At 41.3% G+C, this 26,477-nt stretch overlaps 3 protein-coding genes across 3 annotated transcripts in view; all 3 read left to right on the top strand.

Moving 5' to 3' along the window:
• Positions 1 to 26,477, top strand: part of LOC135170878 (uncharacterized) — a 371,576-nt gene that overhangs the window by 284,010 nt on the left and 61,089 nt on the right. The gene's annotated exons all lie outside the window — the stretch shown is intronic.
• LOC135171057 (uncharacterized) lies at positions 2,568 to 7,934 on the top strand. Its single transcript, XM_064137347.1, has 3 exons — positions 2,568 to 3,325; positions 3,467 to 4,056; positions 4,147 to 7,934. The coding sequence occupies exons 1-3, from the start codon at positions 2,568 to 2,570 to the stop codon at positions 7,932 to 7,934; spliced, it is 5,136 nt and encodes a 1,711-aa protein (XP_063993417.1).
• On the top strand, positions 12,343 to 13,474 carry LOC135171056 (uncharacterized). Its single transcript, XM_064137346.1, has 2 exons — positions 12,343 to 12,510; positions 13,054 to 13,474. Exons 1-2 carry the CDS (start codon positions 12,343 to 12,345, stop codon positions 13,351 to 13,353), a joined length of 468 nt encoding a protein of 155 aa, XP_063993416.1. The 3' UTR covers positions 13,354 to 13,474.

The raw sequence follows: 26,477 nt of genomic DNA, 5'->3' as shown, positions 1-26,477 counted from the left end.
GGAACTAGTCACAGATCTCACGGCGGAAGAATTTATCGCAGCATATAAGAGATTTTTGTCAAGACGGGGAATCTGCGGGACCCCGACCAGTGACAGAGGACTTGACTTCATCGGGGCAGAAAAGGAATTCAGGCAACTTATCAACCAGGCATCTCGGAAATCGGCTACTATCAAGAACTGGCTAGCAACTAACAAAACGGAATGCAGATTTAACCCGCCCTACGCACCACACATAGGAGGCAAGTGGGAGGCCACGGTCCAATCGCGGGCATTAACAACAGGGCACTTCATCATGGGAGGATCGCTGACAGCGATTCCAGAACCGTCTCTTAAGCATATCATCACGGCTAGGGTAAACAGATGGCAACTCATCACGCACAAGGTTCAGAATTTCTGGGACCATTGGGCACGCGAATGCGTGCATCGCTATCAACAAATCTATCGATGGAGACAACCAACGAACGACATCAAGATTGGTTCGTTGCTTCGCATAACAAACGAACAGGAACCGCCAACCAGATGGCCCCTGGCTCGAATCATCAGGATCCACCCAGACCAGGAAAATTTGACCAGGTTTGTCACACTTTGGAAGGGCAACAAGGAAAGGCAGCGGACAATCCATCGATTGGTACCACTACCAATCATTCCTACTCGAATGGTGACAAAAAACACGTTGGTAATGCCGTAAGGCTATCCAATATAATTTAACCCAAATCAACACTATTTACACGTGATAACTTTCCAATAATGATGATGATGATGATACACGATAACGTTCAATGATAATACACCAAAAAACCATATAAGAAAAGATGTGCCGATCCGATTAAAGCCACAACAAAAGAAACTGATAAACCCCGATATTTGCGTTGCGCCGCTGATGATGGATGAACACGAAGTGATGTGTGGTCAGCGTAGCCTCCCATGGCACGCGAGCCCGTTCCCGAATCTTTCCGATAGTCTCCGATCGACCCAGTGCCCTGGATCAGCCTCAAATTTGTACAAATTTGGATTCAATATAAAACTTATCGTCCCCCTAACTTCTTCCCCCATATTTTGCATAATATTATAAGCTGTGTGAATAAGTCTTTCCCGTTTTTTGTAAGAGATGCTGCCACCAATACTGTGCGAGTATTCAATGGTTACATATGTCATAATCAAAGCTTATTCATCTGTCAACAATTCTACACTAATACATTAGTTGAAATTTTCTCGCATCATAAATTTTTGATATCGTGAAAATGTCGAAATTTGACCCGAGTCGACGTCATTTGCGGGAATTTTCACTTTATTGCTTCAATTTGACGAAATCTGCTGCCGAGGCACATCGATTGCTTCAGGAAGCTTATGGAGAAGGTTGTGTCGATGATTCAAGTGTTCGCGGATGGTTTCGACGCTTCAAAAGTGGTGATTTCGACGTGGAAGACAAGGAGCGTTCCGGGCGGCCGCAAATCTTTGAAGATCAAGAATTGGCGACTTTGCTTGATTAAGATTCGTGTCAAACGCAAGAAGAACTTGCTGAAGCATTGGGAGTTGACCGAACAACCATTTCCAAGCGTTTGAAAGCAATGGTGTTGCGTGCCGACACGCTGTATATATATTGTTGCGCATTCAGTAGACATTGTAGATAGTACAGACATCCTTCTTATTGTTACTATATTCATATTCTCTAGTTTATAACACCATTCCAATCTCGCTCTTTCCTTTTATTATTTCTGAACAGCATGAGGAAAAAACTTCTCTACTTTATCTCAAATACATCACCAAATTTTCCCCATGCTATATTACTAATCTCCACATTTTGGGCATACTCATAGGAATTTCCTTCTCTTGACATCCCACTATCTGTTCTTCTCGTTTTATTGCTTGCTATTTGCCGTCTCTTCCTAAATTTACCGATCTAAAATCACGTTACTCTACCGACCTTACAAATTTACCTCCTTTACCACCCGCTGAAACCGGCCCAAACCTTCCCTCAGTCCCTGACCTGACCCATCATTGACCCTGCGTTTTTCCACCCCCCACTCTGTAGTTTTTCCTCTTTTGGATAAAACCCTCCTCCTTCTTTCTTTTACCCAATTACATTATTTTTTTCATCTCCCATCCTCGAAATGTCCTCCCTCTCCCCTTTTCTCTTAGATATGTTTTTTCTCAGAATTTTAGTCTCCAAGTTTTAGTTTTAGTCTTAACCCCCAACTATCGTGTTACTCTTGTCACCCTTAAGTATACCTTTGAACAAAATAAATAGTCAGATTAATTCTTCCTTTCGTTGAATATTACGTTTATTATTCTTCGTGTCCCCCTTTCTATTAATTCAATTGTGATACAAAGATTGGTTCGGCGTATCACGTTTCCCACGAATAATTTTGTGTGGACAAATAATCGAATTTTCAACTCGATTAAATCATTTTGATTATTATTCGTGGCGAAACATTTTTTGGTCCTTCGAGCCGGATACTTATTAGTGGCTCTCGTTAATTACTCCAATAACACTTGTGAACTGTCATTTCGAATAAACTTCATAAAACGGTGCTGTTGTGTACTGTGACTAACGTGTTAGTGTCCAAATGAGTGTTGTGCATTCTCCTAAGAAAAACAAAGATCAGGACAATACTCCTACAACAACTGCATCATCGACTTCATCTACACTCCAGAGTGCCCTCGCTCCTCCACCGCCTCCACGTTCTCCAAGAATAAGCGGTCGCGTCGTCAGGAAGAACCTCTTTCAACAACTAGAATCCAGAGAAAGAAAAGGCACAATCATGCCGGCCACCGCTGACGCTCTAAAAAGCAAACGCCGATATTTCAAGGCCAGATTAACCAAAATGAATAACTGGTTAAAAGGTGAGGGAATCCAGACAGCAGTTACAGAAATATTGGAGATGAAACTCGCAGACCTCCTCATAAAATTCTCGGAATGGGAAGCTGAGCATTCTCAACTCTTGCTCCTCGATATGGACCACGAGGAGAAATATATCGATGGAGGCGACGCCATCATGGAGACCTACTTCAAGATCGCCGGTGAGTTACAAAATTTAATTAATCAGAGGTCGCAATCTCCGTCATCGGTTCGTCAGATGAATTCTCAACAGCCAGACGAACACTTCCATTCTACTTCCGCCAAACTACCTGAAATTACGCTGTCTACCTTTGATGGCAGTTTCGAGAAATATCGAAGTTTTCACGACGAGTTTAAAGCTGTCATCCACGACAACAAAAGACTCCAGAAGGTGACGAAATTTCAATATTTTAAATCTTGCCTCACCAGAGAAGCCCAGGATCTCATCAAGGATTTAGATATTACTGATGAGAATTACGATATCGCGTGGAATCTAATTGAGCAAAATTATAATAACCCTCGCCTTATTCTCCGACGTCATTGCACAATTCTGCTGGATCTTTATAAAAATTAAGATTCTCCTCATTCTCTTCTCAAAATTGTTAATGCCGTTCGATCACAATTAAGGCCGCTAGATTCTCTCGCAAGTAAGGAGGAACAATACAATGCGTTTCTCATCACGATTATTTTGGATCTTGTGAACGATGAAGTGGTCTACGAATGGGAAAAGGATCTACTTGGCCACAAAATGCCAGATGTCGACGATCTACTTGAATTTCTACAAGGTCGTGGTCTCTGTGTAAAATCAACAGAAGCTGCAAGGACTGTGAGAGTCAAGGATTCATCAGACAGGTCAGACCCAAAGGGGAAATTCAAGAAGAAGAAGGTTCAATCGTCGATTGTCCATTCAATGAACGTTCCAACCACACAGAGGGCCCACTCAACGCCAGTGACACAAGTTTTCCACGCATGTGTTCAACAAAAATGTCCTGTCTGCCAAGGTGACCACAGAATCTATCGATGTCCAAAATTCCAAGAGATGGAGCAGCAACAACGACTCAAGTTTGTATACAACAATAATCGCTGCATCAACTGCTTGGCCAAGGGACACGGTGTCAGCGCATGTGAGTCTGGAAAATGCTCAATCTGCGAGAGGAAACATCACCCGCTGTTACATCGATATGAAGAGGATGTCACTCCAAAGCCATCCACTTCAGGTGTCTCTCAAGCGACATCCAAGTGACAACCAACAAGGGCATCTTCCGATCAGATTCATCAGCGAATTTCTCTCAACACGGACATACCAGGTGATGATATTCTCCCTACAGCTATAATTAACATACTTGATAATTCTCGGCAAATCGTACAGTGTCGGATGTTGCTCGACACTGGCTCCTCAAGTAACTTCATCACCACGGAACTCGCGGAAAAACTCCAATTGCCCAGGGTTGAGTGCTCTGTATCGGTCGGTGCACTCAACGATCTTTCGACAGTCGCAAACTATTGTGTCACTGCGACAATTCGCTCTCGTTTCAACGATTTTGAACGAACCCTCGATTTTCTCGCCATACCGGCAATCTCGTCATTTATCCCCGCTCAACAGATTGATAGGAAGTCCTTTCAATTGCCGCACAATATTCGTCATTGTCTTGCTGATGCAGAGTTCCATAAACCCTCATCAATTCAATTGTTGCTGAGCTCTGGACAGTCACTCTCCACCTTAACTGTTGGTCAACGAAAAATTCCTAATACAGCGAATCTCATCGCTCAGAACACTGTACTGGGATGGACTATTTGTGGAAGTGTTAATGATAATGGAATTTCTCGGACTCGTTGCAACGTCAGCAACATTATTGACGAATTCAAAAGGTTTTGGGAAATTGAAGATGGCATATCTCACCCCAAACATCTCTCTTCTGTGGAAGGACCCTGTGAAAAACATTTCATAGAAAATGTCTCTCGCACCCCAAGTGGACGGTACATGGTAGCATTGCCGTTCAACGATTTGAAGGATCAATTGGGATCCTCACGTGCTCAAGCTCTCCGACGATTTCTCTCTCTTGAAAGGCGACTCAAGGCAAACCCAAAGCTCTGGCTAGAGTATTCCAAGGTCATCGAGGAATACAAGCAACTTGGCCACATGAAGAAGGTGGAGAATGAAATAGAAGAAGGCTTCTATCTTCCTCATCACGCTGTGGTCAAGATGTCTAGTATGACCACCAAGGTCCGTGTGGTTTTTGATGGTTCTGCCAAGTCTAGTAACAAATGCAGTCTCAACGATGCCTTAATGGTTGGGCCAACCATTCAGGACGACATCTTTTCCCTAATTCTACGCTTCAGGGTTCCGAAATTTGTGTTTACTGGAGATATTGAGAAAATGTATAGGCAGGTTCTCATAAGACTTGAAGACAGGAAATTTCAACGGATCATTTGGAGGGACTTGCCAACCGACAAGGACATCAACGTATATGAACTCCAAACTGTCACCTTTGGCCTCGCTCCAGCTCCATATCTTGCCACTCGATGTCTTCATCAATTAGCGGATGATGAACATGGCAATTCCCCTCTTGCCTCGCAGCTATTGAAGCGAGACCTGTACGTAGATGACGTGCTCACTGGTGCTGATTCTTTGGAAGAGACTATCAAATTACGAGATGAATTGATGGATCTTCTCCATCGTGGTAGGTTCAATCTTCGCCAATGTGCATCCAACCATCCAATGGTGCTGCAAGGACTTCCCGATTGTGCTGTCAATCTCAATTTACTTGGAGAAGACGATCCCAAGCTGAAGACTCTGGGTGTTCATTGGGACTCTCATCAAGATTGCATTGTCTACACTGTTAATCCTATCGCCACCAAAGATGTCATCACGATGCGAACAATTGCCTCAGATGTTGCTCGTATTTTTGATCCTCTTGGATTGCTTAACCCGGTCATCACTCACGCCAAGATTATTCAGCAGGAGCTATGGAGATTGAAGCTAGACTGGGATGACTCCATTCCTCAAGAGATCTGTACAAAATGGAACGACTTTGCGGCCCAACTTCCTCTCCTCAACGATCTCCATTTCCAACGTCACATAGTCATACCCAATTCCCAATACATTGAACTTCATGGATTCGCAGACGCCAGTGAAAAAGCCTATGGAGCCTGTATATACCTTCGCACTGTTGACCCACTGGGAAAGGGCAATACTCATCTCTGGTGTGCGAAGTCACGTATTACTCCATTGAAGAGCTCGCAGACAATTCCACGACTCGAACTTTGTGCTGCCGAATTATTGACCAACCTCTACACCACTGTGAAGAAGGCAACGGACATTAAACCGGCAAGGCAATTCTTCTGGACGGATTCTATGATCACCCTACAATGGATCCACAAATCTCCACATACATTAGAAACATTCATCGCTAACCGAGTAACCAAGATTCAGCAGCGAACACATCTACAGGATTGGAGACATATCCGGACCTACGACAACCCAGCAGACGCCGTGTCCAAAGGTGAACTTCCAGTCGACTTCCTACAAAATTCTCTCTGGAAGCATGGACCTAAGTGTCTTACCGGGGGAGAAGACACCTGGCCGTTCACTCTCATCCAGACATCAAGTGAGGTGCCGGGCATCAAAAGGTCCACTTGCTTGATTACATCAACAAGGACAAGGTCAGCATCATCAGCATCTCCAAGGTCTACAGTCCCTGATAATCCTCTATTTTTAAAATTCTCGTCTTTCAATAAATTAAAACGGTTTGTTGGCTTGGCGCTCCGATGGCCACTCATCCACAAGACACGACAAGCTGTATCACCACAACGCCATCCAGAAGTCAAAACCACCCATCGCTGTATCACTGTTTCGGAAATACAAGGAGCTTCCAAAATTATCCTTTTGTTGACTCAACAAACTGCATTCTCTCAAGAGTTCCAAGACCTACAGAATGGAAGATTTGTCGCCAGCAATAGCAAGCTCCACAACCTCAACCCCTTCATCGACGATGATGGTCTAATTAGAGTTGGCGGCCGACTGGAGAAGGCAAAGACAATCAGCTTTGACGAAAGACATCCTATTGTATTACCTCCGTTCTTTCATGTTTCTCGGCTGATTATGGAATCGACTCACTTGGATAATCTCCACACTGGAACTCAGACGACGTTGCATCTTTTGAGACGGCAATATTGGCCTATCGATGGACGTCGACAAATTCGCAATTTCATCAACAAGTGCATAACTTGTGCCAGATTTAGACCACGTCCAGTCAACTATCTCATGGGAGATTTACCACCTCAACGCGTGACTCAATCGAAACCTTTTGAACACACAGGAGTGGATTACTGTGGGCCGCTATTCATCAAGGAAAAAAGGTTTCGAAATCGTGGCAAGGTCAAGGTTTGGATTGCCATATTCGTGTGTTTTACCACCAAGGCAGTCCATATTGAGGTTGTTGATGACCTGAGCACTGACGAATTCTTGGCAGCACTGAGCCGATTCATCTCCAGACATCCATCGTGCAATTCCATGTATTCGGATCATGGTACCAACTTTGTCGGGGCTAAGAATGAGCTCCAGGAACTCTACGCTCTCGTCGAAGCAGAAGACCACAAGGAAAGAGTTCAACGTCAGATGGCTCAGCATGGCATCCAGTGGAGCTTCATCCCACCCCAAGCTCCTCACTGTGGCGGTCTGTGGGAAGCAGCCGTCAAGTCATTCAAACATCACCTGAGAAGAACTATTGGAAATGAGTTGCTCACCCACCAACAACTAAATACCTTGTGCATAAAGATAGAAGGTATTTTAAACTCCAGACCGTTGATCCCTCTCTCCTCAGATCCGAATGACTTGGCTGCCCTGACTCCTGCTCACTTTTTACATGGAAGCTCCACTAGAGATCTTCCATCTCCAGAGTTTCTTCATACGCCCAGCAACAGATTATCATACTGGGAACACATTGAGAAGCTCAAACAAGAGTTCTGGTCCAGGTGGCATAACGAATACCCGAATGAGCTACAAATTCGACACAAGTGGAACGATGGAAACCACAAAATCAAGGAAGTGTCCTTGGTTTTACTTCGAGACGACAACATCCCTCCGTTACAGTAGCGCATGGGTCGGGTGTTGGAGACCTATCCAGGCAGTGATGACATCATCAGGAAGGTCAAGGTCAAGATTTGGTGTCCGCGAGCAGAACGAACAGTTGTTCTCGAACGGAACGTGAAAAAATTATGTTTACTCCCAGCTGAGTAATCCAAATTGATACACTTTTTACTCTTCTTTACGTTAATTATTCTTCAAATCTGATCAATAATTCTATGCATTCTTGTTTTCTTTGAGTAATATTTTGCTATGTAATCTAAATTTTGAATCTTCCTCATTCAAAAAAAATCTGATCATTCGATAGTGTAATGTACAGTTGGTCGTACGAACTCCCAACGGGGGAGCATGTTGCGTGCCGACACGCTGTATATATATTGTTGCGAATTCAGTAGACATTGTAGATAGTACAGACATCCTTCTTATTGTTACTATATTCATATTCTCTAGTTTATAACACCATCCCAATCTCGCTCTTTCCTTTTATTATTTCTGAACAGCATGAGGAAAAAACTTCTCTACTTTATCTCAAATACATCACCAAATTTTCCCCATGCTATATTACTAATCTCCACATTTTGGGCATACTCATAGGAATTTCCTTCTCTTGACATCCCACTATCTGTTCTTCTCGTTTTATTGCTTGCTATTTGCCGTCTCTTCCTAAATTTACCGATCTAAAATCACGTTACTCTACCGACCTTACAAATTTACCTCCTTTACCACCCGCTGAAACCGGCCCAAACCTTCTCCCAGTCCCTGACCTGACCCATCATTGACCCTGCGTTTTTCCACCCCCCACTCTGTAGTTTTTCCTCTTTTGGATAAAACCCTCCTCCTTCTTTCTTTTACCCAATTACATTATTTTTTTCATCTCCCATCCTCGAAATGTCCTCCCTCTCCCCTTTTCTCTTAGATATGTTTTTGCTCAGAATTTTAGTCTCCAAGTTTTAGTTTTAGTCTTAACCCCCAACTATCGTGTTACTCTTGTCACCCTTAAGTATACCTTTGAACAAAATAAATAGTCAGATTAATTCTTCCTTTCGTTGAATATTACGTTTATTATTCTTCGTGTCCCCCTTTCTATTAATTCAATTGTGATACAAAGATTGGTTCGGCGTATCACGTTTCCCACGAATAATTTTGTGTGGACAAATAATCGAATTTACAACTCGATTAAATCATTTTGATTATTATTCGTGGCGAAACACATGGGAATGATCGAAAAGCAAGCAAATTGGGTGCCGTACGAACTGAAGCTCGAGAGACGTCGAACGGCGTTTTTTCACTTGCGAACAGCTGCTTCAGCGACATAAAAGAAAGGGTTTTCTGCATCGTATCGTGACTGGCGATGAAAAGTGGATCCGTTACGATAATCCGAAGCGAAGAAAATCATGGGGACTACCCGGCCATGCATCATCATCGACGGCCAAGCCAAATATTCATGGCGCCAAGCTCATGCTCTGTATATGGTGGGACCAGCTAGGTGTGGTTTACTATGTAAGGAATTCCAAAGGAATCCCTTGAAGGTCTATACCAACCTGGATTTCGTGAGTAAAAGAGAGAGAGAGAAAATAAATCAGTAAGAATTTAGAATGAGGGACTAATTTAATGATTTTTAAGAGATCTAAAATATATATTTTTGCGTTTTAGTTAATTACATTTCGGAATAACAAAATTAGTAGCTATCGAAAATTTTTGTTAAGTTTTTAGAATTAGAGTTTACGTTTATCGGGTTTTGCGGAGAATTGACGCGCCTCGCGGTTTTACCATTTTTGGCTATTGGGTCCAGAGAGAATTATTGCGTTATTAGGCCAAAATATTACCGAGCCACGCAATTTATTCAATTTAAGACCTCTCTATTGTTTTCGCGGAAACGTGTAGGTGCAGATGAAATACTGCCGCTCAGATAAGTGGATTTACGGTGGATTTAGGGTGGAAGGACACGCGAGTAATCACGACCATTACCATCGCGTGGATTGCCAAAAGGTCGATTTAGGTTACGTTTACGTTAAAATTTAGAGCGATAGAAAATAAAAATAAGTCGCGAAAATATTATTTTGTTTTAGTTATTTAGTTACGTTTCTTCTAACCCCGGAGATTCCGAGAATGCAACCGCGAAAATAAAAATTTGAGTTACGCGAACATTTGAACTTTCGCGCCGAGACCTGCCAGGCCAACTCTGCGTTGCCATAACGCCCGGAGCGCTACGCTCCCGTCGGTCGCCATGCGCCGACCTGTCGCGTAGCAACAGTTGCTACGCAGACGTCGCCGGCATCACCACGTGTTGTATCAGCATCAATCGAATTAATAGTGAATTTAGTGCTAATTAGTTAATTAGTTGTGCTCGAACTATCGCCAGGAGAACACTAAACCATCAGGAAAACTAATCGAGGACCATTGAAGTCGAATTGACCCGTTGTCTGAGAGATAGTCGATCATTGTCTCCCAGCGCGTACACGTCGCGACCGTGAGAGTTTTTATTGGTTATTAACAATGATTATTGAAGATTAAAATAACTAGTCCTGATTCTCATCTCAGGGTAATAGTCATTGTTCCGGTTAATTTATTGAGATTATTGCTCTGTGCGGTAGAGCCTAAATAACGCCAAAAATCATGCAGTACGTCTTTTGATGTTTTACATTCCTCTATTGCGTAATAATTGCTTAGCGATTGCAAGCCAGGTCTGGGTGACACAATACCCATGACCTTGATGAGGACACACCTGTTGTGGAAGTTGGGAGAATATTCTCGTATTGAGGAAATACCTTGCGCTAGTCGCCAATATATTTAATTTACGTTACTGCCTTTTTGGAATTTCGAATTCTTTTGTACATTTTTGTGCCTTTGGCCCTTTTGGTTTATTTTATATATTCCAAAATTATGTTTTATTATGGATTATCCATATATTCCAAATTAATTTGGAAGAATTTGCAAGTTTTGCCTTTTACCGATATTTCTAGGGACTATTGTGTCTGCGTTTATCGCTTATGGATTTATTCCATTTTTGTGCCTTTGGCCTTTTGGTTTATTTTATAATCCAAACCCTGAATTTGGATACGTGTTAGTCGTGTGGATCATTTGTAGATTATTGTCTTTTACAGATATTTTTCTGGAAAGCTGTGTTTGCGTTTATCGCCTAGAGATTTGTTCTTTTTTTTATTGTGCCTTAGGCCATTGCGATTACACTTCGCTAACAAAAAGTGTCTAACGATTCGTCGTTTCGAATACGAGTTTACGTTTGTTTACGTTACGCGCCTCCGCGAGAATCTCCCGTGTGTTTTCTCTCGCCAAGGTCGCGCCTCCGTATAATGTATATCCCGCATCCGTCGTTTTAGCTGCTATGTGTTATGCTCTCGGAGCCCGTATGCTTTATAGATTATGTTACGTTAGGAATTTTCGTTATTAATTGCGTTTATGACGCCTTGAAAATTATAATTCGGATTTATTGAATGTATCGAGTATTAGTAATGAGTTCGAAATTGTGGACTGTTAGGTTTTCGGGTAAATTAATAACATTTAGCCCGACATTAGGATCGTTTTATTTTCTTTTGTTTTATTTGGTTTTGATAAAATTTATTGTAATGGATTAGATGGATTAACATAGTTGAATTTCTCTCTGCGACGATACGATTACGTTTCTTAAAATAAATGGAATCTTGAGTAATTTATAAGATCTCTCTCTCTCTCTCTCTCTCTCTCACAAAAATTATTGGGTTTATATCTGTGTCATTATTAATATTTGGAATATTGTAGAAATTTGTATGTTAAGTTATTATTATCGGAAGTTAAAGAATATAGTTCCGTAAAGAAATATTAAATATGTGTTGAGTTTTGAATTTATGGAATTGATAGCCCAGTGACCAGCACACCCCGAACCACCCCTCTCTCCACAACCTACATCCTGAGCAGCGTGAGCAAATACCACCTTTCCTTTGATCTTTTAGCTTTAAGTTATTGAGTTTACGTTTTAGTTGGAATTTTAGTTCGTTGCGGTGAGTTATCTGCTTCGATTATGTTTTTCGGTTTGTTGTTGTCGGTCGAATTTTTTCGGAACGGGATTCGTATGTTGCCAGAAAGATGGGAAAAAGTTGTAGCTAGCGATGGCCAATACTTTCAATAATTCATTTGTAACCATTTTTTCACAATAAAGGCTCAAAATTTGAAAAAAACGGGAAAGACTTATTCACACACCTTATAAATTCTCCCCTTTTTGTTTTATATAAATTCCAGCGTGTGACGCCGGTTGGTTGGCCTTACCCCTTCCCTCGAAAATTGGTTGGACGGCCTGGAATAGTGATGTAATAGACCCGATCGGTTGGGTTCGAGTTTCGGGATTATCGCAAGCGAACAAAGGGTAGAAACCAATATGTTCAATAGAATAACCACTTTTATTTATTATTCCCAACAATTATTAATGACTAAAGACTCGCTCTCAGACAGAAGGTATCAGGCGAACATATATACAAAAGAGGTAACTACTAAAGAAAAGAATTCGGATCACTGGCTCAGAGGACAGGAATTTACGAGTATTTATTGTCTTGTGGATTCGTATTACAGCGGGTTATCCGACTCCACCGTACAGGTAACTTGCACGGTGACGCGCTGAAGGCCACTTTCGGGGCGCCAATTGTTGACGCTGCGCCCTAGTTATATACATAAGTCGAATATACGTGGATTTGTTCACATATTTTCGTCGTGTGTTTTAATTTCTCTTTCAACATATTTTAAATCCCGAATAATACGTGCCACTTTCGTGTCCTCGTATTCTCCGGATTACAAAACAGAAATGTTATGGAATTTTGAGGCATAACAGTGATTTAATGAAAGGATTATACAAAAGTCAGTGTTTAATTTAAATCTATGATTAATCACAAAATCTCCACCCAGAGGTTATTTTTTTTACACCATTTCTCTATTTCTTTTGTCCCGGCTCTCTCTTTTAATATAAATATATTGAAAGGGAAACTTCCTCAATATTGGTGACTTGGTTGAGAAATATTAATTATAATTAGTCACGGCCAAGGCCAAGGTCACAATATATATATGTTGTGACGAGACATATTGTGCGCCCTCCCCCTGCCCTCTAATAACTATTATTCATAGTATTATACGTTTGGTTTTTTAGCTACCGTTGGATACCCCTCTCCCGAGTAGACCTCTGCGCCTCCCCCTAATCTTTCGCCACAGCACTGAAAGTTGCTTCACTGCCATGGTATCCAGAGCAGAGGGACCCCACCTGACATCACACCTGTGTGACGATTCATCAACCCTACCTACCAAGAGGATCGCAAAGAGGACCACGAGAAGTGTCCCGATGACCATTCCGGCTTTAGAATATCCTGAGTGCAGTCCCATACAGAATTATCCCGACAACATAATCCCCGTTTTGGAGTTGCCCCAAAATAGAAGCAGAAAAGAAGAATAAAAAAGGAGGAGTTTTGTTGGAGAGAATCTCAGAGTATTTGGGAAGAAGAAGAGGAGGTTTGGTGGAATAGTGTAGGAATAAAATAATTTTAGCCAGCAGCTGGAATTTATAAATAAATAAAATGAACTCACAAAAAAGTTACTAGATATATGTAATTATTTTAGAGATTGCAACTACATGAGGGATCAAGATTGAAACCTCCTCGTCGCTACCACGGCCGATTACTAACTAACTAGCCCCTGATGCCTCTCGGACATCCCTCCGGGCCCCACGCGTACTCCCACTCAAAAATATCAACCTTTTGGGGAGGCTTTCACATCGAACCCATCGAGGTTACAAATCTATCCGCGCGAAGACCAATTAGGGATTTCCCCACATGTCGGCGCCAGGCCCGCTACCTACAGCAACCCAGATAAGTCCTAGATGGGTAAATCGTTTTATTACCCGTATTCCCCTTAAAATATTTCTTAAGATCTAAATGGTTTATTGTACATCTTAAAAGGAATGGGACAGTTTTCGTGTCCCTACACTCAGCCGTTCTGCATGAACATCTGACCTCAGATGTCTGGCTCCACGTCATCCCCCAAATCAAACTCCTCATGAGTTACCCACGGTTTTATATGATGCGGACTTTCATGTTCACCAACCCGTTCAACCAGGTACCGATCGTGACGCAAGACTAATAAGTTGGCATGGCCCCAGAAACTCGGAAAAGTATTTCAATCCAGGGCCGGCTTGGGTCCTCTGAATTACGATCAGATCACTATTCTGATAACGATTAGCCAGCTTACGTCTGGAGTTCAAGGTGCGCCGATTCTCAGCCTAGATTTAGGTGATGTTCTCCTTGGGTAACTCACGCACTTCATCTCGTTCTTGCTCAAACATCTTCACGGCTTCATTGTCGATGAGCTCACGAACGTGTGCATCATCTTTTAGTCTTATATGTGTGCCAAACAGTAATTGGAAAGGTGTCTTCCCCGTACTTCTGCTCATGGGCGCATTAAGAAACTGCTGGGCCGTCTGTACATGATTGTACCATTCATCCGGTTTTGCTGACGCTAGCTTTGTCAAGAGTGGAATTATCGTCCGCTTAACTCGCTCTACCTGACCATTACCCCTTGATATACCGGTTACTATGAGGCTGTGTTGGATACCCTGCACTCGACAATAATACCCGACATCTTGTGAAGTGAAGCCAGATCCTCTATCCGACACTATATATCTTGGATTCACAAGCAGGGATCCATAGACTCAGATCTGTGCCCTTGTGGTGAAGAAGAAACGGACACTCACGTTCTGATCGACTGCGACAGGTACGATCTCCTGAGAGAGAAGTACATGAAGCTGTTGGACATACGCGTGATGGACGTACAAAAGCTTGCTCAAGATGAAAAATCATTTCGGATCTTTCAGGACTTTGCAAAAGATCTGCTTACAGAGAAAATAGCCATGGAAGCTCGGGAACTCGAGCTACAAAAGTCTCCAGGGGAGGACGCGTAATGGGGGCAAACATAACCCTCAGAAAAATCCCTTAGCATTAAAGAACATATAGAGACATCCAAAAATAGAGGTGGAGTAAAAATAAACACTCAGTGGTTCGGATCCCACTTAAAAATGTAGGTCTACTCGTGTTCTCGCATGAGGATGCGAGGATAAATAAACACCACAGCCAAATCGATAGTAAGAATGTAGAAAACTCAAAATAGCGAAAAGAGCAAGCCGATGAATGAGACTAAACAAATGCTGGTATGCAATTGCGAGGTACAGCATAGTCGAAAGCTTCACGTAGTGATGCTTAGGAGGCAACTCTCTTTTTTTTTTTTTTTTTTTTATATACAGGGTGTGCAGCGGGTAGAGGCGAAAAGTGAATAGGCATGTTTTGGGGGTGATTCTGAGCAGAAAAGTCCTTTTCTACTTTTCGATCGGACTCACCCCTGCAGAGGTATGGGGGTGAAAAGAACGGCCAATGGGGCGCGAGCATTGCGCGGCTCTCCGTCCGTGTGCCGCGGGTAAGCAGTGTGCGTGCTTCCCCTTCTCCTCGGGCGGAGAGAGACAGGGGGAAAGATATTTCATGACAATCCTTTCGGGGGGGGGGGGGCTAGGATGATTAAAAACCGATTATTATTTACCTTAGTATTATTTATTAAAAGACAAGATTCTGAAAACCGCGGGCATCCCCCTTGGCGTTCCAAAGCTAATTGTTTTAATGTTAATTATCTCATTATGCAATAGCCCTACAGTGTTTTGTCAAAAGATCTTGTTTAAAAGAGAGAGAAAGATCACCCAATCCTCCAGTAAATATTCTCGAACATTCCAGAAAACTTAATTTTAAATAGTTTTTCTAATCACCCTATAGAGGGATGAGAAAATCACCACGCGCTACGACTCGTACGCCCAACGGACGTTTCTGAGCCTCAGTCCATCTACAGCCTTGACGAACCACAGACGTTCAAGTTTTTGTAGCTATCTCTAAATCAAATATCTCAAAGAAAACCTCAATTTTTCAATCGCGTGCTCTATAACTGTTCTAGTATATCACCAGCAGTGCGGGAATTGAAATTATCAACCATTAACTGTACAATTCTTTCAAAGACGCGAGGTTACGCCTCAAATTATTTATACTAAATTAAACAGTGCATCCCCCAATAGTCTAACGTGTCTTGTGTCTTTTAATTTTTCCCACTGATCCCAAATCGGCACCGCATACTCGTCTCTATCTCAAACAGATCTTTTTTATTGTAAATTTAATTTACAACAAGAAAGGTCTCTTGACAAAACACTGTAGGGCTATTGCATAATGAGATAATTAACATTTCAATAATTAGCTTTGGAACGCCAAGGGGGATGCCCACGATTTTCAGAATTTTTCCAACAAAAAACCCGTTTTGCCAATTATCTTGTAAACAAATGGGTTTACAACATTTTGTCAAGACGGTTTTTTTGCGAGAAATCCAATTTTACACATTAATTATCTTATCGAAAAATCGCGTAGATGTCTTAGTTTGATAATCAATCGCGGATTGTTGTTTAAAATTCCAATCCAATTATTACATAAACAAATGGATTTACGGGATTCCACCAGGAGACATTTATTGCAGATAATTTTATTCTCTGCAAAAAATGTCTTGTGACAAAAGGCCGTAAATCCATTTGTTTACGTGATAATCAAGATAACGCGGTTATTGCTCCGGATTCCGCGAAAATCGCGAGCTATCCCCTCTGAAATTTGACCGCGATTGTTTATTATTAATTATCTCGATAATAGGCTCTTTTACAGGATTTTGTCAAGAGACCTTTCTTGTTGTAAATTAAATTTACAATAAAAAAGATCTTTTGACAAAACACTGTAGGGCTATTGCATAATGAGATAATTAACATTAAAACAATTAGCTTTGGAACGCCAAGGGGGATGCCCGCGGTTTTCAGAATCTTGTCTTTTAATAAATAATACTAAGGTAAATAATAATCGGTTTTTAATCATCCTAGCGCCCCTCCCCCCCCCGAAAGGATTGTCATGAAATATCTTTCCCCCTGTCTCTCTCCGCCCGAGGAGAAGGGGAAGCACGCACACTGCTTACCCGCGGCACACGGACGGAGAGCCGCGCAATGCTCGCGCCCCATTGGCCGTTCTTTTCACCCCCATATCTCTGCAGAGGTGAGTCCGATCGAAAAGTAGAAAAGGACTTTTCTGCTCAGAATCACCCCCAAAACATGCCTATTCACTTTTCGCCTCTACTCGCTGCACACCCTGTATATCTTGGATTACGAAAGATCACTGATTATGTCTGTAACTCCACTATCACGTCCGCGGAACCTCCCTTTTACCTTGCTTATTCTCAGCCAAATTGCAACTCTCACAACTACGTATATCTTTCTCAATTTTGGGTCGCATCCCTTTAAACCAATAGTCTTTACGGACAATAGACGCTGTTTTACCCACGGCAAAATGACCCTGCTCGTGTGACTGTCTTATTACTTGAGCCTGTATGCTTCGAGGGACTACTACTAGTACATCGTCGTCTATTTCTCGATACAATAAATCATTCTTTATAATATATCCATCCCCGTGACCACGTGCGATACATTCTATAATCTTTTTCAGTTCTTCATCACTTTTTTGCGCTTGGCTCATTCTTAAAATCACACTGTCTGTCTTTTCGTCAATCAAAAATACAGTTGGTAGCAGGTTGCGGCTAAGCGCATCAACATCACTGTTAGGGGTTGAGGATTGCAATTAACTTTGTATTTTCTAGAGTCGTAAATTCTAGAATTCTACTCTGTAGAAACAATCTCAACTCTAACTACTGCACGCCGAATCGGTTTTTTGTGCAGTTGATTCAGTTTTTAGTAGTTATTGAATTGAATGTGTGAAAAGGATGTGACGGGTGAATTCCGGGAGACTTGGAAAAAATCGGGTGGAACACTTTTCTCTTTTTTACTTTCCGTTTATTCACTGTAGTGAGTCTGCTAGAGGCATTTTGACAGAGCCGTGAAGGATGCGGTGATACTGAACAATTTTGAAAAATGTCCGGCTTATATGCTATTGAGCGCAGATATTCGGGAAGTAACCATCATTGGAGGAGAGAGGAGGTTGGCCGATTTGAGTGGGAAGAGGACAACTAAGGTTTTGGTAGTACCTCCTTGAGTGAGGCTAGGGAAGCAGGTAGAGGTGTCTGCAGGAAAGCAGGAGCAGGTAGAGGTGTTTCTCCAGGTTGGGGACAGACAACTGGGGATTCCCCTGGAGATTTGCACAATTGAGAGTAATAAAAAAATAAAACGATTTAGAAAGCAGACGCGTCGAGGATTAAAATTAGAATAAAACAGAATTTCGGCTGTCAATAAAAATCAAATGAATTCCGCTAATCCGTAAAAATAAAAATAACTTGCGATACCATCCTTTTTTTGGTATTTTCTGCGTATTCCATACGCAACAATGACCCATACTTTTCCCTGGCCTGTGTTCGATTACATAATCAACACTCTCGAGAAGAATAGCCCAGCGAGTTACTCGCACACATAGATCTTTTTTATTCATAGTCATTGTAAATGCTTAACAATCAGTAACGATTTTGCAATAAATACCAAATAAATAGACTCTAAATTTTTTTAGTGTTCTGACGATTGGTAAAACCTCTAGCTCGTAGCTTATGTACTTTTCTTCGGCCGGACTTGTCTTTCCACTTGCGAAGTACACAGGGTGAAGGGCATGATCTTCACTGTCACGCCGTAATAAAATCACACCATACCCGAAATGAAACGCATCGGTGTTCAGTTCTGTTTCTGCCGATTGGCGATATAATCTCAATAGTGGCTTATTAACCAATACAAACTTTAACGACTCGAAAACATCCATTTCGGCTTTTCCAAAAGAAAATTTCGTATTTTTCTTTAACAACTGTATTAAAGGCCTCGCTATAACCGAGTAATGCCGTATGAACTTTCGGAAGCAACCTGTGAGGCCTAAGAAACTCTGAACCACCGAACATTCTGAGGGACTTGGAACTTTATGACTGCTTTCGTGTTATGATCTGAGGGGCGTATACAACCGTCTTCTACGATATACCCCAAATATTCGACGTGCTTCTGCAAAATCATACATTTTTCCCAATCAATGATCAGCCCGTGTGCGCTCGCGGTTTTCAAAACTTTCTCAAGCCGCTTCAATCCTTCTTCTTCGTTTTGGGAAGAAATTATTAAGTTGTCCATATCCGTTAAGACAATTCCCTCAGCGATTTCCTTCTTAAAAACTGCGTTGATAAACCGTTGAAATACCGACGACGAATTACACGACCCAAACGGCACTTTCAAAAATCCGTATTGACCATTGGGCACAATAAAAAATGTGTATCTTCGACTTCCTTCATCAATAGGAACGCGGAAGAAAGCGTTCTTTAGATCTAGAGTGCTGACAATCTGAGCGTCTTGCAGTTTATCTAATTGATCCTCAATTAGAAGCAAGGAATATCGATCTTTAATAATTTTTTTGTTAAGGAGGCGATAATCAGTACAAATTCTCCATGAATCGTTTTTCTTTATCACTAAAACCACTGGACTTGCATAATCGGAGTGAGAGGGTCGGATTATGCCGAGTTCTAGCCAAGTTTTAACCTGTGAATCGACTTCCTGTTTCTCCCAGTGAGTCAACCGTCGCGCTCTTTGATAAGCCGGAATGTCATCTTTCAAAACTCAATTCATCTTACCGGTCGTTTCGCGTACAGCCAGCGGAATATACATTTGAACGAGACTCCTAATTTTTTCGCGATGTGGGCGATTGACGATATGCTGAAACTCACAATCCTGAAGATCCGACTTGTCAATATGAAAAACCTCGAGAACCTCTGAGTCGCTTACTATATTTGCATTCGTTTTCGCAGTCGAAATTTTCCCGTTAAACATCCTTAATTCTGCTAAATCCAAGAAATCATTCCCAATAATCATCTCATATTTTACCAACTTTGCTGGCAGAATATGAACTGTCACCGAATAAGTCTCATCATCGACTTCAAGTTTTGTGTCAATTGCTCCTAACGTACTATTATTTGATGAACCTACCCCGTCAAACGTGATCGCAATCCCTAACAGGGGAGCATTCATTCTTTTATACGTACTCTCATTCGGCAATGTAAGGTCACTACCGCTGTCGATCAGCGCGACAACTTTGGTATCTGCGAGGATCACTTCCTCCGTCTTCTTTTTCGCAATGGACCTGGATACTGCAGGTAGCTGTTGGTCTCGCCGACTTCCCTGGTTTAGTGCACGTCGATGAAACGTGGCCAAACTCATCACACTTGAACCACTTGGGACCCTGGTCATTATATGGACACTTTGAACGCATGTGACTTTTATCACATGTTTTTTTTTAGCTTTTAATATTTAATGGATAAAAAAATGAACATTGTCGTGGCGAGTTAAATAAAATTTTGACCTGTTCGGCCTGACTGATCGAGGCCATGGCTACAACGGCGAGAAGAAGAAGAATCAAACTTGCACGCTGTTGGGAACCCGGCTAAATCCCAGCCTGCCCTTCCCCCGCACTGGACAACCGATGACCGTTTGACCCCTGGCCCAAAACACCCCGCTGTTACCAGGGGACCTTTTGGCATTTTTGCCTAATTGGGACGCCACTTTCCGGAGACATCAACCCCGGAAACACGCCCTTTGACCAATCGGAAGGATCACATGCCATTGATCTGGATTGTTCTCGGCCGTGACCACTCCCAAACTCTCTCTCCCGTCGTTTGAACATCGAAGCGATAAGAAGTGAAATTGCGTGCTCTAGTTTTTCTCTATCGTAAATTCTTAACGTGTTACAATTCTAGGTTTCTCAATAATGAATTAATTCTTTATAACTCGACTGTTAAATTCAGTGACCGCTTATTATCATATTTTGTACCTAAAGTAAACTATATTTTATAATAAAAGTGACGTTAATTGACTCAACGCGGGTGTGCGATTGCGTTGTGTTTTCTGTGCCGCCCCCCTCATTCCCTCCCATCACCCGCACCACCGTCAGTCACCCTCAACCACTCCTTTTACCCAAACCAGATCGCTCACCCAACACAGGCAAAAAATTCATGGTTACTTCGTTGATGGAGTGCAGGAGACGGCCGACCACTCGGCGTCGTTGCCGCGTTTCTGCAATTCAGCATGGTCATGCTGGGGAAACGAACCTTACTTCCCTTTCGGTGGTTTTGGACGTGAGGCCATTCGTTTGAGTGTGGAATCCGTTCGGCCGACGGTTTGGAAAATAAAAGCAGGACGTGTTCGAGTTGGGATAACTCCGGGACGGCGTTTACGAGTTCCTGGAGAGTCTGTAGACATAATTGAAAGGAGCCAGGACTGGAAATCGGGATTGACGCAGAGGAGGAGTTTGGTAAGCGCGGTGGCTTCGACCTCAGAACTTTATTTTAATGATGGGGAGAGTCATCAGGATTCGTGATTTTGATTGATTTTATTGGGTCCTTGAGGACTATTAGTTTTGCGGGATCAATAAATCATGAGACACTTCTGGTCACTCCGATCAGTGAAAGTGTTAGAAATCTCTCTCTCTCTCATTATGTTTGTTGTGCGTTATGTGAGGAATGTTCGTTAATTTGGTTGCGGCCCTTTGACGGGTTTTAGGCAGAAATCATTGTGTCTGATAGTTCGGATTTCTTTGTTGCGACTGAATTAATTAGGAGGGAGTTCTAGACCCTCCGAAACTGTTTTCGATCATCTTTGATTATCAGTCTCGCGGCTGAGTAAAATTGTGTTAGAGTTTATCCTCCCAGATAGGGGAGTTTTCGGTGATGAATATTTGAGGCGGAATTTAGAATTGTTTTAACGTGTCACCCGATCGATGAGTATTAGACAAACGCTCTCGCTGTCAGTTATTGTTGAAGGACCTTGAAAGGTCTCTCGTGACTTCGGTCCGTTTTGCTGGCTTTTGTCGCAGCTTGTCGGTGTTTACATGTCACTGAGTTGCCAGAGTTACCGGTTACGAAGCCGTGTGTTTATTTTTCAATGGTTCTGGGTGATGTTCGATTCTCATAATAACTATCGACTGTGACGTTCTTGATTTACGTGTTTTGATTTGTATTCATTTTAACTTCGTTGACTAGGAATTTCTATTATTTGTTTATTTATTTTGAGTGATGATTGTGATTCTTGTAAATAGTAGAGTTTGTTTATCCAGTACGGTTAAGGAACAAAAGGAAAATACCAAGGTTAAGCTTTTGGAAATCAACATTAAAATTATCGTTTGCCCCGCTAGAGTGTTTACATATTTCTTTATTTGGCCGACCAAGTCACTAAGTCCTTTTCTAGTCTGACCTCATCCAGGGACCTATACGATATTCGCTGCATGTGCTAAGGAGTCAACCGTTCGAGCTTCGAGACTACAGTACGAGACAGTTTGAAATTTCGGTCTTGTTTCGTTGCAGTGGTCGTTCTTGTAATAACGACCTGGCACTCAACATAATTTCGTTTCATTGTTGTTAGCGTCGAAGGGCTCCGTCGTGGTCTGAGGTTTTCCGTGAACTCAGGAAATTACGTAACAATATAGAGGGTGTCCCAGAATTGAACGTCCAGACTTTAAACTTAAGTTGGGGGTGAAATTCTGGATCGAAAAGTCCTGAGCGACTTTTTGATCAGACGCACCCTCTTCAACTTATTCAGGGTTGAAGTTGGACGAATCAGGGGCGTGGGATAACCACCCCTGATTCGTCCACACGGCCCAATTGGTCTGCACACGATAAAACCTGAAGATATTGTTGTTGAAAAATTAGCTTTGATTGACTCATATTACTGATGATATCACAAAATGAAATAACGTATTAGAGGAATCTGAAAGAATCCGAGGACTATGGACATGAGAGTCAACATTGTCGCAAAAACTATGCTCCTCAGTATTTCTGAAATCCCTGAGAAGATTAAAATTGTTTTCCGCAATGATATTATTCATGAGTGAAAATGCCAATAGTTTTCCATATGATTACAGTATGGCACACAAAATGGTTATTTCAATGACATCTCGAAATTATAGAATTATGAAAATGACGACTTCCGAAGAAAAACCTATGCAATGATTTTTCCTGGAATGAATTTGTCAGTTAGGTGCCGTCTATCTCGATCTAAAGATGCAACAATACATATGATTTTCTAATATTTTGAAGTGAATGGTTTTCTTTGGATTTATTGAAAATTCAATTAAAAAACAATTTCTGCTTTTGGCTTACTATCTGTTCTGTCGCAGAAGGGTGTTCTTTCTATTTAAAATTTAATAATTTTGTTAGATTGTAATAGTTTGTATTTGTTATTATTTGACTGGGGTTTCCCCCGATAATAGTTTGATAGAGGGTCAAACCTTTTAATATTTTAGTGGGAATTAAACTTATCTATGATTCCTTCAATATAGTCGGGATTTCCCCAGAACTTTATGATGGAGCAATTACTATGGTTGTACTCCTCCGAATGAATTTATTGCGGACCAATTTATGGTTCCTAATCCTTCGAAGGGTTTATTACCACGTTCTCTCATAAAGAAACCTAAAATGTAGAATCTCTCCATGGTCCGTGTGATCCCTTAAGGATTGTACTTTACTTAATTTTAAGTTAGTTCCGTAGTTCATTCAAATCAAAAAAAATTATAATTATTAGTTCAACTACTTTGATTACGAGTTACACCATTTCTGGTTACACTCCTCCCTTTAGTTAAATTTAATATAATTCAATTTTAATAATAATTTGCCAAATTAATAATTGTTTGAGATCTATTAAATAAATCCCAATTCCATCAAATCTAAATTAATTAATCAAATTAAAAAACCGCTCACAATCACCTCCTCAGTGTCCCTACCCTGTGCGAGTGAACACTATCCGTTCGCAGCAGTTCAGGAGACATCGTTGCCGTATCTATTGATATACCTGAGACTTACAACCTCAGAGAACGGTCCAATAATTATCTAGTTGTGTGATTAAAATGATTGAGACTATCGCGGCAACTACCCCGAACACATAGCACGCATAGAAAGTGGGATGGAATGGAAAATCTCACTCTCATATTGTTCATAAGTGAATTTGTGAGAAACGGTCATTGTGATAAGAGTACAACACCCGAAATGGTTATTTTGAATGCAGTCAAGGATTATATAGTTCTACGGAAATGACCACTTCAACGAAAATGAAATGCATTTGTTTCGCCACGAGTAATAATCTAAATGATTTTAATCGAGTTGTAAGTTCGATTATTTGTCTACACAAAATTACTCGTGGGAAACGTGATACGCCGAATCAATCTTTGTATCACATGTGAGTTGATAGAAAGGGGGACACGAAGAATAATATAACGTAATATTAAACGAAAAGAAGAATTAAATGTTGGACACACAACACTTATTCTAAGACTAAATATGACAAATTATTTAGATAAGATACACTTAATAGTGGTAAAGAGTAACCGACAAAAATTATATATCTAAGAGAATGGGGAGAGGGAGGACATTTCGAGGATGGAAGATGAAAGAAAAAATGTAATTGTGTAAAAGAAAGGAGGAGGATACTATCGAAAAAAGGAAACTGTATTGATGAAATAAGGTTTTTCATCAGGATTGCGAAAAACTAGAGAGTGGGGGTGGAGAAACGCAGGGTCACTGATGGGTCAGGTCAGGGACTAAGGGAAGGTTTGGGCCTGTCTCAGCGGGTGGTGAAAGTAAGCAAATTTGCAAGATCGGTAGAGTGAAGTGATTTTATATAGTTGAATTTTAGGAAGAGACGGCAAATGGCAAGCAATAAACGGGAATAACGGATAGTAAAACGATGACAGATTAGTGGGATTTCAAGAGGAGGACATTCTTATTAGTATGCCCAGATTGTTGAGATTAAGAATATAGCATGAGGAAAATTGGGTAATGGATTTGAGAAAAGGGAGAGAAGTTTTTCCTATGCTGTTAAGAGAATAATAAAAGGAGAGAGAGAGATTGGGATGGTGTTATAAAGGAGAGAGTGTGAATATAATAACAATAAAGAACGGATCTCTGTACTGTCTAAAGTATCTGCTTAATTCGCGACAACATATACACAGCGTGTCGGCACGCAATAGCATTGACTTTTCAAAGGAAAAATTCGTCAGTTCCATATTATCTGTCTTTCATCAGGAAGCGCAACAGAACATCACTTTCCAAAAGATTAATCGCACGGAATGGTTACTTCGATGACATTGCAGAATTATTTGGGGATGTGGGAGCCACGGCTTCCCAGGGAAATTACATGCAATAAATTTTGGATTAGCAATAGCTCTGTTTCGGCATAATGACATTTCAGCTAAAGATACAACACGATACATTTTTCCACGTGCTCAATCTGATGTCATCTATGAATTCCAATTAAGATAGAAACAGTTCAACACACGTTCAACACTCGCAACACATGAAATGGTTATGTCGATTACAGCCAAGGATTATATAGTGGTACGAAAGTGACTACTTCAAAGAAAATAATATATATTGATTTTTCAAAGGAAAATTTTCCGTCAGTTTCATGTCATCTGTCCTTGATATGGAAATGCAACAAAAATCAGTTCCCAATAGGTTAATTCTAATTAATATGACAACATTTCCCCCTCCCTCTCTGTAAATCTATGCAATATCCATGACACGCGCAGAAACTGACATGGATGTGCAAAGTGTCCATACGTCTCATGAATGTTAGGTTGGGGATTCAGTGTAATCATTCTCATATCTTTTTTATGTGAGTTCGTGAGAAGTGGCCATTCCAATTACAGCACAGTACACAAAATGGTTCTTTCGATAACAGTTGAGAACTATATAGTACTATGGAAATGACCACTTCAAGGAAAAAAACATGTATTGATTTTTCAAATGAATAATCCGTCAGTTTCTTGCTCTGTCCTTCATTTGAAAGTGCAACTAAAAATGATGTTATAATATATAATTCTGATGTTATCTATCAATTATAATCAATATAGGAGCATTTCCCCCTTTTAAAATCTATGGTAGATGCATAACATGCCACAATTTCACATGATCTTACAAAATGACCATTTGTTTCTAAATGTTAGTTTCGCCATTCAGTTCTGCCCCTCCAGAGCAGAAGCTCCGTGAGGATAAAAATTCACTACAATTTCAGTAATGGGTAAATTTGTCAGAAGTGGTAAGTATAGTAACGTATATATCACGAAATGGATATTTCGATGACATCGCAGAATTATTCCGGGTTGTGGGAGTCGACACTCCTAAGGAAAACTATATGCAATAAATTTGGGATAAGAAATTGACCAGTTTCGTGCTATCTGTCGTTATATCTGAAGATGCAACGCAAACTTTCTTTCCACGTGTTCACTCTGATTTTATCTGTGAATTCTAATTAAGACATGGAGATTTGCTGCCCCATAAACCTATGCGATATTCATAACACGCATAGTGTTGGAATTCCTGCCGGTCGGCAGGTCCTCACTCACACACTCGCAACAGCTCACCGTTAGGCAGCAATAAAAACAAACCGATCGTTGCCATGGGTCTAATTGGCATACCTTTGGTTTCGGGGCGCCACTTCCGGGACACAGCTCACTATTATCCTGCATAGAATAATAGTCCCACCAAAGGTCACCCGGGAGTGGACTTCGGAGG

The sequence above is a fragment of the Diachasmimorpha longicaudata genome, chromosome 18 (genome assembly GCF_034640455.1).
Source record: "Diachasmimorpha longicaudata isolate KC_UGA_2023 chromosome 18, iyDiaLong2, whole genome shotgun sequence".
Taxonomy (NCBI): domain Eukaryota; kingdom Metazoa; phylum Arthropoda; class Insecta; order Hymenoptera; family Braconidae; genus Diachasmimorpha; species Diachasmimorpha longicaudata.
This window is presented reverse-complemented; position numbering and strand designations above follow the sequence as displayed.

Coding starts and splice junctions, on each gene's coding strand:
- LOC135171057 (XM_064137347.1), top strand. CDS start 2,568: ATGAGTGTTGTGCATTCTCCTAAGAAAAACAAAGATCAGGACAATACT. Junction 3,326..3,466: donor GATGAGAATTACGATATCGC/GTGGAATCTAAT, acceptor ATCACAATTAAG/GCCGCTAGATTCTCTCGCAA. Junction 4,057..4,146: donor TCCAAAGCCATCCACTTCAG/GTGTCTCTCAAG, acceptor CGGACATACCAG/GTGATGATATTCTCCCTACA.
- LOC135171056 (XM_064137346.1), top strand. CDS start 12,343: ATGACTAAAGACTCGCTCTCAGACAGAAGGTATCAGGCGAACATATAT. Junction 12,511..13,053: donor TATCCGACTCCACCGTACAG/GTAACTTGCACG, acceptor TTGGTTTTTTAG/CTACCGTTGGATACCCCTCT.